The sequence below is a fragment of the Spodoptera frugiperda genome, chromosome 23 (assembly GCF_023101765.2).
Source record: "Spodoptera frugiperda isolate SF20-4 chromosome 23, AGI-APGP_CSIRO_Sfru_2.0, whole genome shotgun sequence".
Classification (NCBI taxonomy): Eukaryota; Metazoa; Arthropoda; class Insecta; order Lepidoptera; family Noctuidae; genus Spodoptera; species Spodoptera frugiperda.
The window spans coordinates 10,160,680-10,177,972 of record NC_064234.1 but is presented as its reverse complement, the minus strand read 5'-3'; the positions used below and the strand labels follow the sequence as shown (position 1 = coordinate 10,177,972).

General features: G+C 39.3%; 2 protein-coding genes across 2 annotated transcripts in view; one reads left to right on the top strand and one right to left on the bottom strand.

Moving 5' to 3' along the window:
* The window catches only part of LOC118266735 (protein Tob1), a 51,551-nt gene extending 46,748 nt beyond the window's left edge, over nucleotides 1-4,803 (top strand). Inside the window, exons 3-5 of the mRNA XM_035580253.2 lie at nucleotides 587-886; nucleotides 2,351-2,442; nucleotides 2,900-4,803. Coding sequence (XP_035436146.1) covers nucleotides 598-886; nucleotides 2,351-2,442; nucleotides 2,900-3,277 — 759 coding nt within the window. The 5' untranslated portion in view covers nucleotides 587-597 and the 3' untranslated portion in view covers nucleotides 3,278-4,803. The remainder of the gene's footprint in view (nucleotides 1-586; nucleotides 887-2,350; nucleotides 2,443-2,899) is intronic.
* Nucleotides 4,804-5,638: 835 nt separating this feature from the next.
* On the bottom strand, nucleotides 5,639-16,316 carry LOC118266762 (zinc finger protein 91). Its single transcript, XM_035580297.2, has 5 exons — nucleotides 15,968-16,316; nucleotides 15,177-15,317; nucleotides 15,006-15,086; nucleotides 14,292-14,372; nucleotides 5,639-12,046 (listed from the first exon to the last, which is right to left on the bottom strand). The coding sequence occupies exons 1-5, from the start codon at nucleotides 16,106-16,108 to the stop codon at nucleotides 7,712-7,714; spliced, it is 4,779 nt and encodes a 1,592-aa protein (XP_035436190.2). The 5' UTR covers nucleotides 16,109-16,316; the 3' UTR covers nucleotides 5,639-7,711.
* Between the last annotated feature and the right edge of the window lie 977 nt (nucleotides 16,317-17,293).

Here is a 17,293-nt window from a genome sequence, read left to right as displayed (position 1 = left end):
CCAGGGATCGACGACCGGATACCATAATAAACCACCGTAACTATTCACCTTTCGCGACGACTATTAACTAACTCATCATACAAAATATAGGCCACGTTTAAATTCTTTTTATCAACTCGCACTCAATCGAATAAAAATCGATTTGTACGCGGAATCGTCTTCGAACTAATCGCCATTTAAATATTAGATCTGCAAATCACCGAACAGCCACTATTCTGAGTAGCGAATCGATTCAATTTCATTGATTTGTTTCGATTACGTTGCATAACAAAATCGATTTGTGAATTTACTTGCAATAAACGCTGTTGACTGCGGAAAAATATATTTACCTAGTTATTATTTTTGTTGCTTCGGCCAGTTTGTTCTCATTGTCACGGCCATTATCAGAGGTCGTCTTGACCGTCCGAAGTTACCTACAATATTAGCTCTATTTAACCTCTAACGGCTCCAGCCAATGAAACCGAAAACTGCGGCTCTAATTGATTTAACAATCGGCCGATTGTGTAGCTAATTATAACTTTAAAAAGAAGCCATTTGAAGTGTGTGTTTGCTATAAATTCTTATACTATTTTTCTCTTGTCCACAGTGATAACAAACATGCATATTGAAGTGCAAGTCGCCCTAAATTTCGTCATATCGTACCTGTACAACAAGTTACCAAGACGGCGCGTCAACATCTTCGGTGAAGAGTTGGAGAAGGCGTTGAAGGACAAGTTCAGGGGGCACTGGTACCCCGATAGGCCGTGCAGAGGCTCGGCGTTCCGGTGCCTGAAGACGGGAGGCCCACTAGACCCCGTGCTGGAGAGGGCAGCGCGAGAGTCAGGAGTACCAGTGCGAGATGTCCTTGAACACCTACCGCGGGATCTCGCCGTCTGGGTCGATCCAGGTGAGGATTACTCGAGTATAATCTGAACACTAAACTTCAACAACAAAAATAACATGTACCTAAATGTAGGTGAACAAACAAATTGTAACTTTAACGGTAAAACTTTGCTCCCATCGCAATACAAATCAAAAACATACACCGACCCAAATAAAGTTGTGCATTGAAAAGTTGAAATTGTTCCTAGTTTTGCTGTGGGAAAATTTTGTTAAACGTCACCGGCAATGAAGTTCTGACGCTGTCCCAGCGTCGTTTCACTTGGCTCCGTCGTTTGCCAAATGTGTGACGTCACACACTATCTATGTAGACCAAGCTTTATCATCACTACTATGTCTGTTGTCAAGATAACTACATAGTGCGCATATAATTACAATTCCTATTAGAGTAGTTCCAATTTGTCGCCATGGCAATGTTCTGATATTAATCTCATCGCCTTATTTATTGGCTTTTTGACTGCCTCGTTGGTCGAGCGGTTGTAAGTGCGACTGCCGAACAAGGGGTCTCGGGTTCGATTCCCGGGCTTTTTTCAGATTTTCGAAAATTTCTCAGTAGTAGCACGGAGTCTAGAATTGTGTCCAGGATATGGCAATAGGCTCACCCCCTATTACATAGGACTTTAACACAAAATGGTGAAAAGTGGGTGTACATTGTATAGCGGCATTACGTGCCGTAATACCTCTGCCTATTTCGGGGATTAAAAGGCGTGAAGTTGTTGTTGTAGTTGTGTTGCCTTATTTATTGGCAAAAATTGTTTTTACATGACATGTTAAATACGACAAACATGTTTGTTGTATTAAAATCGTACTAGGATCTGTTTACGGATGTAGCACAACAATTACATTACAAGCGATGTCGGTATCTAAGTATAGGAAGGTATCTAATAGCAGTAACTAATAGCTGATAATTGGCATTAATTGGCTTTCATGCGTTTAGCGATAATGTGAAAGCATTCAGTGCAAACAACTCAATTATATGTATAGTGGGACCTAGTCGTTAAACTAAATAACAATGCAATTGTCGCAGTAGGCAGTAAGTACCTAGTGCGCATAAGTGATGGTGTATTACATAACACGCTAAAGAAATAAGGTCGGCAAACAGACAATTTATGCTCCGAGAGCGATAATAAAGATTGTTCTTAGATATATCATTGAATACAACAGGAACATAGGTAGTATTCGTACTGAACTAGAAACAACCCGTCAGAACTTACTAAACTTAGACCGTTCTAGAAACAAATCAAAAAGTTAGGAACAAACCGAGTGAATCTGAATAAATTGTACAATCGAGACGCTTTGGTGAAGCTTTATAAAAACATGGGAGCTCATGTGTGCTCAATGCGAAACCGATATCTCGAAATGAATCAAGAAAAAAGATCGAGACCAAAGTAATGTAATTCCTGACACAATTTCACAAGTCTAGAGATTGGATGGTGAACGAAATAAAGACGAGTCTTGTCTTATGTTTCAGGCGAAGTATCATACCGCATTGGGGAAAAGGGCGCGGTGAAGGTGCTCTTCAGTAGCGACGAGCGAGCAGCCGACGAGAGGACCGATCGAGAGGTAACAACAACATTCTAACTGACTAGACACATAAATTACTAGTACACAAACCTTCATAAACAGTTCGTACCGAATGGAAACAACAATTTATAGCATTTATTACTTCTGAAGACAATAGAATAAATTAATACAGACTGTCTGGCTGTGTTCTGGCAATAAACTACGTCAGGTGGCGCAACCCAGTTATCAGTGATAAATCGTTCATGATAGGACGTCTAAAGAGATTTCAAGACGTCAGCATCTGCGTTTTTTGGCTTTGCTATACGAAGTTTACCTTCGTATACAACGGCATAGTAGCCACGTATGAGTGCGATTCTCTCTTTCAATATTAATAGCACTTAGCTCTATACAAAGTACCCCTTATAATGCTGAGGCACCTACATATCCACTTGATGAATATCAGTGGGTCATTTAGATTGACTGCTGACCTATACTAATGAGTAATTTTCTATTTCAGGTAACCCGTGCGTTCAACCCCGAGGCGCAGTGCTTCCGGCCCGTTGAGCCGGCGGCGGCGCCGTCACCCCCCGCGCCAGCGGCCTTCTCTCCAGCGCCACCCTTCCGGGCGCAACCTCTCACATTCACGACAGCGACTTTTGCGCAGACCAAGTTCGGAAGCACGAAGTTGAAGACGAGCAGCAAACGCGCGAACCGCATGTCTCCCACCGAGTTCAGCAACTACATCAAGCAGCGCGCGATGCAGCAGCAGCTGGCGGCGCGCGCGCTGTCGCCCGCCTCGGACCCCGCGGCGTACTTCGTCGCGCGGCGCGAGCCCGCCCCGTCCTCCGCGCCCCCGTACCCGCCGGCGCCGGCGCACCTGCTGCTCGCCAACTGAGCCGCGCATGCGCGCTAGCCGCACCGCGCGACCCGCTCATAGAGTCTTTACTTTTTTACGAGAGAGACGCGCGCCGCGATTTATTTTTTTATTTTCCGCGGGGGCGTCCCGCGCCGCCCGCCGCTTGTGATATCCGTACGATTTTCCATAACTTTTTGTATTCTCGTTCGTTACGTCGATGTGTAAATTTATCGATAGGAGCAATAATCTGCCGCGCGACTCGCCGGCGATTTATTTTCGTAATATTTAATGCTGAGTCAAGTTTTTGATGTCTTCGTTCGATATCGATATATTCGTAGGGTGTAAGGGAGCGAGAGGCCGACTGGCCGCGTGCGCTTACGACGACGTACCTTCTAGAGCGAGCCTGTATACATACGTCCTCCGACTAAGAAAAATACTGATATTTAAATATGTATACATAATATATATTCGTACGCGATAATCGTCTAATTTTTCACGTGGAAACGAGGCCAATAGAGAAATTACGTATTTTTAATATTGAAATTGATAAATAATTCATACTTACTATTATAGTGTACTAGTACCTACGTATTGTACTCGTACGTCGTAACTCGTAATAAATAATTGCATATCCGGTGGGACGTGGTCGGACGGCGGCGGGCCGCCCGAAGGCGTCGGAGATCTCACAAATAGTGATAATGAGCATCACTCGTACGATTGTGTACCCTTGTAATAATAATTATTATAATACTATACATAATATATTATAGGTTTAGCTACGTTTCAATCTAACAGTATTTTTTTAAGAAGATATTAGTCCTTGTGTACATTTGCCGGTCGACCGCGTCGCGGCGCCCGGCCTTAGCGTGTATGGTATACTTATATTGTTATAAAAGACATGAATATGGATAAATGATAGAAAAAATATTTCTCAATTCAAATTAAGAATAACGGGTGCATGCAAATTCATAAATAAATACTATGTGTTATTTATCTTTTTTATATTTCACTTGGCGGTCGGTGCAGTTTTTCAATGGTCAGTGGAGTAGGTGCAGCGATAGGCATGCTAGTGTTGTATCAGCGCACTGCACGCCCGCGTTCCATGCACAACACTCACATTTTGTACCTAAACTGATATGTACAACTATTTTTTACTATTTTTATATTTTGATTTAGAATTAAGCCTAGTTGTATGGTTTCAACCTTAACGTGTACTTTATTAACGCCCTATTATTAAATTATTACGTAATAATAATATGTAATAATATCGGTGATTACGATTGTCGATTGAGAAACTGACCGAAATGCTACAGTATTTTGTAGATAAAATCTATAATGTAAGTTTAATAATACAATCTAGCGTAAAGAGATTTTTTATTATAAAGATACTTTTTATTTTTCTTTCTTTTGTAAGATATATTCGATGGAAGTGTTAAAGATAATATAATATTTGCATAATATAGTAAATGCGGCTCTCCATGTCCGCTAATATAATTAGTCAATAATAATTTTTCATATTGTTGTACGACTTTTTAAGTTTATATTAAAATGTTTTGTGCAATCTATTCTGTGTCTTATTACAACCTCTTGCAGTACCTTTACCACCTTTACCATGAGTTTGAAGCAATAGTACCTATGTGTCGATAGTCGCTAATTTTACTACGCCTCTACCGGTCTCCTGTGGAACTAAAATTTGACATACAATAAATTTACGTCGTCGCTAGCGACTATCGACAAATACTATTGCTTCAAACTCATGGTAGAGATACTGACCCCAGAATCTTACAATGGAATTATTTTGAAAGCTCTACATAAGATAATAATAAAAACAAACAGGCGTGAAGCTACATTTTTAACACGCAATACACCTATTAAAACAAACCACACTGACTAACAAGATGCTACACCAAAACGAAAAGTGTAAAATAAAGTCTATGCATCTGATGTTTACACCTGTCCGTGCAAATGCACATTAACATGGACAGGTGCAAATCTCACAAACCGTTAAGGCCAGGTATATCTCATATCAGAGTGCTTAGTACGAGTTTGTTTTTCGTTTAACGAGATCGAAACGACAACGCATCCAAACTCGTACTAAGGGTACAGTACTTAAGAGTGGTTTGGTCTACAACTTGCTTGTCGCTATGGCAACTATGAATGCTGTTGCACCTTACAAGTGTGCAAGTGAGATATACTCATTAAATAGTAGTATGAAGCCACCTTTTTTATGGAATAAGCCAGCAAATGAGCAGCCGCATCACCTGATGGTTAGCAATCGCCGGCGCCCATGGACACTTGATTCACCACAGGCGTTACAAATGCATAGCCGGCCTTTTGGGGGTTAGGAATTTAAGGGTAAAATAACAAAAGGTATCGAAATATAAAAATTAAAGACATAAATAATAATCATTAAGTCACTTTATTATCAAACCACAAAGATGACAAAAGTGTACCTCATCTATGGACAATATTCAAACACATTCGTTACAGACGCCGTCAAGTACAAAAATATTTATGCAATAATGAACCTTATGGCTTTAATACTCTTACAATAAAACACAAAATATCCTAAAACGATAATACGAATCAAGGAATAAAAATCCAGATGACCATTTCATATTAATTGATTTGAATACAATGTGTGCGCTTTGGTCTAGGACACAAGGTTTAAAATTGGTCAATTAGATTAACCAACCATCTTATCACTAGTCAACATAATTATATGTAAAAGTTTATTTTAAGAATACAGCAGACATAAGAAAGTAAAATATAAAACTATTCGGCAGTTTGCATTAAACCATCTTTATTCTTCACGGCGTCGCAACCAATGTTCGACAATTGACTATTTTCATCAACAAATTTTAACTCTCATATAAAATCGTACTCGATCCAGGAAGGAGACCTTACTTCATATCACTTAATTTGTACATCACTCGAGAAATGCAAAGTTATCGAAAATACCGTTAAGGAACACAGCTTGATTGCTTCAACATACATGTAATTCAATTATTTCTGCTCAAATTGATTATTTACTTATTTACAATGCAATGTAATAATGCAGAGGACTGATAAACTAAATATTTTGAATAGAAAAATTATAATTCAGATCGTGATTATAAATTTTATATCGTATTTTATCGTCAACACTAATATCACTACTACAAACTAAATATGAAATATAAATTCCATCGTTATTTTGAAGTATATATTTACAGTGTACAATTTTAAGATACACTTTATTTTACAGGAACATTTTAATATCTATTTAGAATTTTATGATATAACTATATCCAGTTATCGTTAAAGAAAACGGAAGATATATGTTTTTTTGGCACTGGTCGACAGTGGGAACAGATGGCTTAGTATGAGTTCGTTTTACGTTTAACGAGAACGAAACAAGAGCGCGTTCGGCGCTCTGATTGGTTGGTTCATTCGCGCCGGCCAATCAGAACGCCAAACGTGCTCTCGTTTCGTTTTCGTTCAACGTAAAGCAAACTCGTACTAAGGATACAGAATTCTATGTGTAAAAGTATAAAGACGTAATTAACAATATCCAAAGTCTTAGATGAACCCTTAAGTCTTACTTTACATAATTTCCAGATTTTTAGGCCTTTATCACCAACTACCTACTGTTACAAAATTATATTTGTCACCATAGATGAGGCGATATGCCCTAAGTGGTTCACATAGAATATATATTAAAATTACTAAAAATAATCAGTACATTTTAGTGAAACAGAAATGACCTTACCATATTATACCAAATCAATAACTCATTAAATCCCAAATTACAATTAAAATAACTATTTTAATATTTACAAAATAAGCAACTAACGTAATTTAAAGAAAAACGCCTAAGACCATATTTGTCGATTTTAAAAATAATCATACATAATAAGAAACAAATTCTTACACAAATAAACACTGACTGATTTTGACTATGTTTCACAATTTTGGCCCGTTATTCCAATATTCAAAAATAGAATAGTTTGCTATCATTATTTACTTAATTATCATAATTTATTTAGTAAATCATGATAAGTACTTACACTACTACAGACATTAGTGTCCAAGTGAGTCCACATATACTATTACATCAAATCGAATCTGTAACAGTCTTCATATCACTATGGACAGAATAGTAATAATAAATAACACAATTCGTGAGCAAAGGCTTTACGAGAACAAACAATGACAAAAATAAATCTTGGTTCTCATTCCAAATTAATAGAAGAAATTACATCATCATAATATGGCGACAGAACAATATCAGATCGTTCCTGTACAGCCGAGCTGTAATATTGTGCCTGTATCGAACAAATGTATGTACAATGTAAAGCCGTTGGTATCAAACATGCGGACACCACAAAAGAAAAAGAAATTAAAATTACGAGTAGTAGAAACGCGTTACGGTTTCATTCAATTGTAATTATTTTATCCTAATCACGAGACATCGCTCGTCTCAGCCGAAGATCAGTGAGCCATTTCGATGTGCCGCTGTAAGCTCTTTTTGTTCATATAAAACCTATCGCACATGGCACACGGGAAAAAAACTTTTTCGTTGTCGGCGTGTCTCGCTCGTGTGTGCGACGACAAGTCTAACGCTCGCGCGAAATACACTTTACAAATATTACAGAAGAATTTGGTGGGTGTGGCGTGCATGGTGCGGTGGGCGATGAGGTCTCGGGGGGTGGCTACGCCATCACCACATTGTGCACAAGTAAATTCTCCAGGAGGAGGTACAGGAACATTTCCGTCGTCACTCTCTTCCGCCGATTCTTCTTCTTCACCGTGATGCCTCGCTCGATGCGCCCTCAACGCTTGGTCACTGTCATACTGGGCGCCACACAAGTCACAAGAGAACATGTCATCGTCCCCTTGGCCCGTGGCCGACGAACTACCCTCCCCACTCTCATAATGCTTCTTCATATGAATAAGCAACGTTGACTTTCTCGTAAAGCTCTTATCACAGACCGGACAAAACACGGAATTCGGTTGATGCACTTCATCCATGTGTCGTTGATACGCCGCCCGTTTCGTAAACTCTTTATCACAAATCGTACAGTACCTATCCTCAAGTGAACCAGAGTTTTGCGTATCCATGTCCACCGAGTCATCTGATCGTAATTTCTTATTCGGGTTCACAACTGTCACTTCTACTTCTGGAGGTAGCCTTCTTTTAGCCGCAGTTGCACTTACAGGCGTTGAGGTATGTGTGACCTTGGCAAGTTGCGAAGGATCAATAACTTCATGTTTGCTTATTTTACTAGTAACTTTGTGCTGAGGCATCCAAAGTCCAGAATTATTGGCAGCTGCTTTTCCATCAGGCGAACGTAAATGCCAACCACGATGACTTTTTAGTGCAGAAATTGATGTATAGCTCTTATGACAAATCTCACAGTCAAATGTCTGCGGCTGCGCCGGTAGTTGATTGATACACTGATGGTTTTGTAACGCTAACAAACCAACAAACTGTTTGCCGCAAGTGTCACAGGGGTACCGCGCCTGATAATCAACACTGGGATCCGCAGATTCCTGATCGTTTTCATAATCAGGTTCTACTTCTTGTGTCATATCTTGAGATTTACTGGAACCTTGATTAGCGTTATAACCCAATAGTTCTCTGGCGTGCGCAGCCTTCAAATGTTCATATAATTCTAAGGTAGAAGTTAGCGGTTTACCACATATTTTGCACATTTGAACTGTAGATTTGTGAACATTCTTTCGGTGGCGATAATAAGATTTCTTATCGGAAAATGTGATTCTACATATGGTGCAGCTGGACCTACTACTGCCTTCTCCGCCGCTGGCCGATGTGGTCGCATTGTCGTTGCTACCACTCGAACCAGGATTTACGATTCCATGTTTAGCACGTTTGTGTTTCCACAAACTGGTCTTAAGTGGGAAACGTTTGAAGCACAGTTCACACGAGTATGGCATTGTTTCTGTGTTCGATTGTTGCACATTGTTCGGGAAATTTGTGAAATTAAAACTATTAAATTGAGGCGTAGATAGAATGGCACCGTTCTCGTCTGGGTTGAATTCCTCCTCTTCCGTCGAATTCGCTTGCATGGTATTCTCTTCACTATCATGTCTCTCAGCCAAAATATCAGCATGCAAAACTTTCTTATGTTTCCAAATATTCTTCTTGTGCATGAATCCTTTCCCACAAATGTCACATGAATATGGAGCGTTAGGAATATTGTAATTAGGTTTAAACCATGAAAAGCCAGGTTGAGCCACCGGGTACTGCTTGATGGGCTTAACAACTATTTGAGGTGCGGAACCCTTAACTACACCTGGCTTCCTGTTAGTAGTAGGTACTTTAGCGTGAATACGCATGTGATTTGAATAAGCCTGTCGGCTTTTGAACGATCTAATGCAGATATCGCAGAAGAATTCAGCCTCAGTGGGTACAACTGGACCAAGCCCTGCATGTGCCTCTTGCACGTGTTCAGAAAGTTTTTGCGGGGTGCCGTAAGAGTTAGGACACACACTGCAGGGATAGAATTTAACCCGCAAGTGAGTGTTCTTATGCTCTGCCAGCTCTGAGGGACGTAGGAACTTCTTCTCACACTGGTCGCAATGGTGAGCTATTTGATTGTGTTCTGCCACTTGGTGATCGGTCCATGCATCAACAGTTTCGAAGATAGCGTTACATTCCGTACACGAGTAGTGATACTCTTCTGCTTCTTCTTTCACAATAGACATGTCTGGTTCTGACACCATGCCTAACGTTCTATCAGAATGCTCCATGTAAATGTGTTTATTCAGATCCGTAGCTTGTTCAAATTTAGCATCACAATGTTGACAATAATGAGGCTTCTCTTCACTGTGTATTATCTTCAAATGTTTCACTAAATTAGGATAGCTACTGTTTTTCTTCCCACATAGTGGACAGTCAGTTGGTCGGCCGTCTACACATTTGCTCTGATTATCAGATTGATCGAAACTGCCAGCATGGACAGCTAAAGCGTGATCATTAAAGTCCTGCATATTCACGAACTTTTCTGAGCACAAGTCGCACGCCACATAAACTGTACAATCACCCTTACGGATATGTTTTTTAAGTAAACTTTTATCTTTGAATCTAATGCGGCAGTGCACACACGTAAGCGGCACCCGGGATTGTCCATCTTCATGAGTATCTAAAACATGCTTCATAATAAATTGTTTAAGCTGGAACTTGGCTGGGCAGAGCTTGCATGCGTAAGATCTGGCGTTGAAGATATCTTTGTATTGAACCTTGACTTCTTTCGGTTCGTCTTCAAGCACTTGATCGTCACTGATGCCATTTTCATCGTAAATAATCTTCCACAAGTTGGTGCACGTATTCGACCTCATATGGCTGAGCAGAGCACCAATATGTCCGAAGGTGATGACACAATTATAACACGTATGTTTGGGTACTTTGTGTCCGTTCTTTTGTAAATGTTGTATAACAGCTTTCCTCCGAGGATGCTCACGGTCGCAACATAAACAACGTTTCGTGTTAATTTGTTGAATGATGTCTCGATATTTCTGGATGAAATCTCTTTGTGTTTTTGTAACATAGGTCTTGTCAGGATCAAGTACTTTGGGCTCGGCCTCCTCATCGTCAAGGGTCTCATTGGGGTCGGCAGTCTCATCAAGTTCTTCATCATCTTCGTTGACTTCACTATTGAAGGAGTTGCCTTGAAGTCCCTCGTTTATTTCAACAACGGGAGCCAATGACATGGGAAGGTCATCATCATCATCTTCCTCTTCGTTCTCATTGTGATTCATTTCGGAGTCGTCGTGTTCTCTGTCTTCTTGGCCGTCATCATCTTTCATATCACCTTCAGTTTCAGGTTTGACATCCATACTGTCCTCCTCTTCCATGTTCTCTTGACTTTCTGCTGTGTCATCATTGCCATCTTTTTCGTTGTCGCTTTGACCTCCTTCCATGTTATTCTCATCGTCACCATGCTCGATATTATCCTCTCCATCACCATTGTCTTCACCATCTTGCTCCATTCCTTGTTGACGAGCAATTTCTATCTCGTTTTCTGAGTCCATATCAACAGTATCATAATTTTGACTTTGATTGTTCATGTCCTCATCACCTTCTTCGTCGCCTTGCTGTACATCTTGTGGGTCGTATGCATCAGCGTCAGGCTCAGTCAGAATAGCTTCGACTTGGAATGATGCTATTTCTGGCTCAGAAATCAATGTCTCCGGACTTTCAGGTCCCGAATTAAGAATTTCTGGTTCGGAAACCAAAACTTCAGGTTTAGAAGTTAACAAGGTTTTTAGAATTTGTGGTTCCTTTTTCTTAATTTGTAAATCTTTGAGCGCTTTTATACGTAATGGATAAGGCAAATTGTTTGCCGTCGTCTTTGACGTCTTTATTGGAATGGGTTTCTGAGGCGTTATAACTTTGTTTGCAGGCATAATTTTGGCGGGGATGTTTTTGTTTAAGAATTGCATCTTATGACTAATAGGATTCGGCATCATCCGTGCTTTGGGATTGAATGGGTTTGGTCTGAGCTTGGGTTGTAGATGAGTGAGTGTTTTCTTGGGCGTAATTTTGTTTGTATATCTATCGAAGCTGTGAGCGGTGAGTTCATGTCGCCGAGCATTGTGAGAGTACCTATATGACCGGCCGCAGACAAGACAGTCTTTGGAGGCCAGTTGGTGAATACCTTGGCGTGCGTGTAGGGTTTCACCGGTAGGCCTCATGACCGTGATGGACACCTCCGGCATATGCGGCACTTTCGGATACGTTTGTGCTGGTTCAGGTTCGTTAGTTTCTTCCTCGTCCTCATCGTTGTTCTCACTCTCTGCACCCTGGAATTGATGGTGAAATGCAAAATAATTAACAGAACAACATTTAACATTATGAAATTTTATTGCACTCCAATACATACAATAAATAACATAGTAATCATTTATATTAAAAAAATATATATTATGAATAACACAGCTTATTTTTAACTTTTAATGTGACACTTCAAACTAAGTTAATAAAAAAATAACTTGGGTAAGATAAGTACTTTTTATCCAACAAGCACCATAACAAGATTAAAAAATATATTAAAAATTAACACGTCATATTTCTCTCAACGTCATTTTAGAACAAATTATACTATATAACTTTTACATATAACATATTCATAAACTATTTTGACATTCAAGTAACATTTAAAATGATTAATATTAATTTCCACACATAGTGCATAAACTAATGGAATGCTCTTTACAAATAAATTGACCACATTTGATACAAAACTGTCTGGTTCTCCTATCTTTCTTAGTTGTTCTCACACATATTTTACACCGTCTCCTGTTTTTATAATAAGGCTGAGCAGTATTTGACACAAGAGAAAATTTATTTCTATTCTCCTCTACATTCACAATTGGTGAAATGAAAATTCTATCATCCTCCTGTTCGAATAGACTTAGAGCCAAATCTTTGATAAACAGGCGACGCTGTGTAATATGATTGTTTTGAGAGCACCACAGGACCTGAGCATTGACAGTGGCAATATTCAGTAATGTGAAGAATATGGACAATGTCCAGTCATTTGTATGTTGCATAGTTGTATAATAATGCATGAGAACATCAACAACTTCTACTGCAGACTGATTCTTCTTGTACACTGACACCACTGTGGTATGATTAATATGACCTTTTTTGTAGTATTTGGGCAGATTAGTCAACACATTAATGGACTTCCCTTCAGTGTTCACATAGGATGTAAGTGACACCTCATGATCAACAAAGCCAGACATAAATGTTCTACATTTCCTGTACTGAGAGAGAAATAGTGGTGGTATCATATCACTGTTTGGGTTCAAAGCCGCGATAGAATATAACTGATACTCATTTCTAAGGTTATCAATTAACGAGGGTGACGTAAACCAACTATCCATCACAATAGATCTTCCAGTTCCGGCTAAATGCTGAACCAACTTTTTCACCATTTCTTCGGCGCCAAAATAAGAATCCGTTATGACGTCCAGGTTGCTCACGTAGAATGATGATGAGTCAACTAGCAAGACCATTTTTATACCCCGCTTCAGTGGTTTCTTATCAATATCATATCGAAATGGGCAAGGTCCGTAAACTGGCACGATGATCTCATCAATAACCGCAATATTCTCGATCTCATGAGCTGTTCTGCAATTCATGGCGAAGATTTCGAACACTTTACGCATACGTTTCATTATGTCGTACTGTGTAATAGAGTCACCGTCCTTCTTATCGAAGCTGATATTTTGTAGCAGGAATTTGAACCTTTCAAATTTCATGACATTCCTGATGCAAGGGACACCACAATCACTATTCCAAAGGTCACTGCATTTCGGATGGGTTGGTCGCATTATGCCGTGCAAGTACAGTATACCAATAAGCGTCTTAATTTCACTGGCAGTAGTCGACTCCGAGAAACCTCTTCCATTTGCGACAATATTTTCATTAGTAGAAGCGACAATCAATTCTAGTAGGTCATCAGTGAATAACAATTGCCACGCATTTTTAGGTCGTGAACAATGTTTACTGGCCGTTTGTTTATGTTTCCCGAGTTTAAAAGCCTCTTTGATTCTGGCGTTATTCAGAGCAGTTGATAGTTTTGGTGCTTTGGCAATAACTTTTTTATTCTTACATATGTAACCAGTCTTGCAATCAACATAATCATCATCAATTTCTTGTTGGAGTTCAGCTTCCGTGTCAGAATCATGGTCAGAATGCTGCAAAACATCACACTCCTCTTTTTTCTGTAGGGAATCTATCACCTCATTGTCTTGAACCATGTCCAAAATTGCATGAACCCGATGCCAATCCATTCTGGGATCCACACAGGTCTGCGGATGAAATTAACTCAATTGAACTATTCTCCTACTGGTACTCATCACAATTTAAATACCACAACATTGTATTACAAACTCACTATTAACGAAAATAAAGTACAATATTGTATAAATAAAATACAATAAAAGAATATTGAAGTGTCATATTAAAATGGAAGTTGTGATATAAACAAGCATGTGTTACTTATTCAGTGATAAACTATATTGGGCATGTAATCTGTACCTTATCACTTCTTGGTGTGAGCCCCAATGAAGCCAAGATTGGGGGACCTTCAGGTTGCACTTTGTTTGACAGGCCAGCATTCTGAAATTATAATAATAACTTTTATACTTTTTTGTTTATGAATTATTTTTTATGAAGTAAGCGCTATGTTTCAATGGCTCAACATGAAAAAAAACCCCTTCAGAAAGTTTATGTTTTTTGTTGAAGCATTAAGTAGTTTTGCCTAAAGGATTGAGTATAATTAAAAAAGAAATAAGATTTCATCACCAAATCCTTATGAGTTAACTTATGAAGCGAGTCTGACTGCAGTATAGTCACACTGCAACAGTGTTAAAGTTACATAAAAACCAACCAGTATGTTTTTATATTATGTAATGAATGGGAAAATGGATTAAGAGAACAATTCAATAAAAACATTATGTAGCTATGCCAATATAACCAGTTCCCTTAGCTGGGTCAAACAAGGAAAACAGAACAACGGTAAAATTTTATTTAGGAACTATCAACACTGCATTCATAGCTAACTCATTATCACTAACACAAGTTCCCAGTCTATACTTTACTTGACATCTGTTCAAATGTCCTTGACACCAATGTGTAGCCAAGTCTTAGTACAAGTATGTAGACCAGAGCAGAAGTATCTACTCACAAACAACACAGCCCTGGTAGATAACAGCATTTATCATGCCAACAATTATGCTGACTCATACATACCTCAATGACAGGATATGAGCCATCAATGACCACTCCATCATCATAAGCCTCATCAGATAATGGTTCACTTTTTATTTTCACCTGAAAATACATAATTCCACCATAAAACAACAGAATCTCAAAATGCTAACTGACAGTTCCAAGCTCAAATATCCAGAAAGATAAACCCACCTCTTCTAGTTGGCTGCCATCTTTTAGAGACTGTAGTTTGTTTTGTGTCCTTTCACAAACAGTTTTAAACACATGCCAGTTATTGACATTGTCCATGCACTTCCTGCAGACATTAGTGGGCAGGTCGTCATTTTCGTTTATCTGAAAAAACAATCATACGTAATCATCGCACGATGGGCAAATAGGCGCTCTCCACGACGCGCTCGTTTCATCAGAACGAACGAGGCGAAACCGCGCCTCGTGTATAGATAGCTACGCGAGGAGAAACTAAGTAGGTAGGCGTAGGTATAACCGAGCGCCGGCGAGCGGCTACTCCTCGACCGAATAAGTAGAAGCGAGTCGAGTGGCAGCCAGCGAGCCCCTCGAGGGTTAGCGCTCGATATACGCACACAAGTATAGCGCACTCACGCCGACACCGACGCTCGACCCGTCCGAGGGACGAGCTGCAGGCTGGTCTCGTCCGATAAATCAATACACCCGACGGCCAAGCCAACGCAAGCCATGCCTAGCGATACGCAGCCCCCTCCCGATATGACCCCCGGGAATAATGCCAACCCGACCCTCATGATACGCGCCATTCCTCGCCGGCTGCACGGAATGCGACGCGCCGCGGCCACGAGCCGAGCGATAGCCGTGGAACATTACAAAATGGTGGACGATCTTACGACATCTCCACCTAAACGCGCTGCCTGTCATTGCTCGTATCGAGGCGGATGACGAGTTCTCACGTATACCGAGGGTCTACTTTCACTCAAAACTGCACTGTATCACTTATTTTACACATTACATACCTGAATGGACACACAATCCTTGATTTTCAAAGCGAGGACGGGAGGTTCCGAGTCATCGGAACTGGTGGTAGGAAAAATCGGCAGTAATTCGCCTCTAGATGACAAGCACAGTCTACAAACACGATCATAGTTCACATTCATTGTAAATAAACGATATTTTGAAAGTATTAACACCTTCCACAATCTTTAAAAAAGGGACGCCATGTCACCACGAGCACTTCAACACAAAGCACTGCACATCGTTCTTGCTAGAGCACGAAAGCGGCTGATGATGAGGATGAGAAGTCGATAGGTTCGGTCGGGACGGCTGGTTCGAGTCGGCGACCACCTGTCGTTCTGCGCATGTGCGCGTAAAATTGCCTCGGGGTGGCCAACATCAGAAACACAAAATGTTGATAATTCCATAGACCACAAACATTTAAATGTTATGTGCATTAAATGCATTTGTCATTATGTTAAGTAAATTAGCTAATTAACATCAATTATTCGCAAAGTATTTGTTTATTACAAAAATAAATGAGATTTAACTTAAATAAAACCTATTTTATAGCAACTTGAGTAATTTTTACTTATCAAAATTAAATTATTAAGAAAGAAAAATGGTTAAAATTATGTTTGTTTAACCATAAGTGATTTCATAGTATTTGAAAATATAATTAGATAATTTCTAAACAATTAAAAATATTCATACATTAATATTTGAATTATAATGTTGGCAAAACTTTATTTAGAATTTATAACTTCCCATAGCGTCACAATTTTGTTAGTTTTGTATTTTTTAATTACATTTTGTCAAATATGTAAATTAATGTTACTTAATTTATCACTAAATTAGAAATATCTGGTAAATATTGTGTATCAGCAGATGTTTACAAAATTATTCCAATGTTTGTAGTCCCTGCTACATGAAACAAAAGTATCTCTTTCTCTTTCTAAACCAGTAAAGCCAAAGCGGCAAATTCGAACTTCGGAGAACTTCGTTCATTTTTCGTAATGGCGCGAGATTACAAAACTCAGACCGTTGTTTATTATTGTTTTATTTTCTTTGTTTCTGGACGGTAACCATTGTTAAATGGTATTATTATATTATCTACGATCATACTTCTTTGAAATAATAAAGTTTGACGGGGTAAATTTCATTTAAATCGTTAAAAAACATAAAACAAAGTCACAAGTTATCGGAACGAGGTAGCCCACGTAGTACCAACTTTATGGGTATCTAATAAACAAACAAAATAGAAAGAAATTAGTTTGGTCCATTCATAAATGGTGGGGAGAGCAAAATAATGAATGAAAACGTAAAATGTTATTTTACTACACGTCACG

Excerpts from the sequence above, each read along its gene's own strand:
- LOC118266762 (XM_035580297.2), bottom strand. The coding sequence starts at position 16,108 with ATGAATGTGAACTATGATCGTGTTTGTAGACTGTGCTTGTCATCTAGA. Across the intron at positions 15,318-15,967 it reads AGGATTGTGTGTCCATTCAG|ATAAACGAAAATGACGACCT; the intron begins GTATGTAATGTG and ends TTGTTTTTTCAG. Across the intron at positions 12,047-14,291 it reads TCACACCAAGAAGTGATAAG|GGTGCAGAGAGTGAGAACAA; the intron begins GTACAGATTACA and ends CATCAATTCCAG.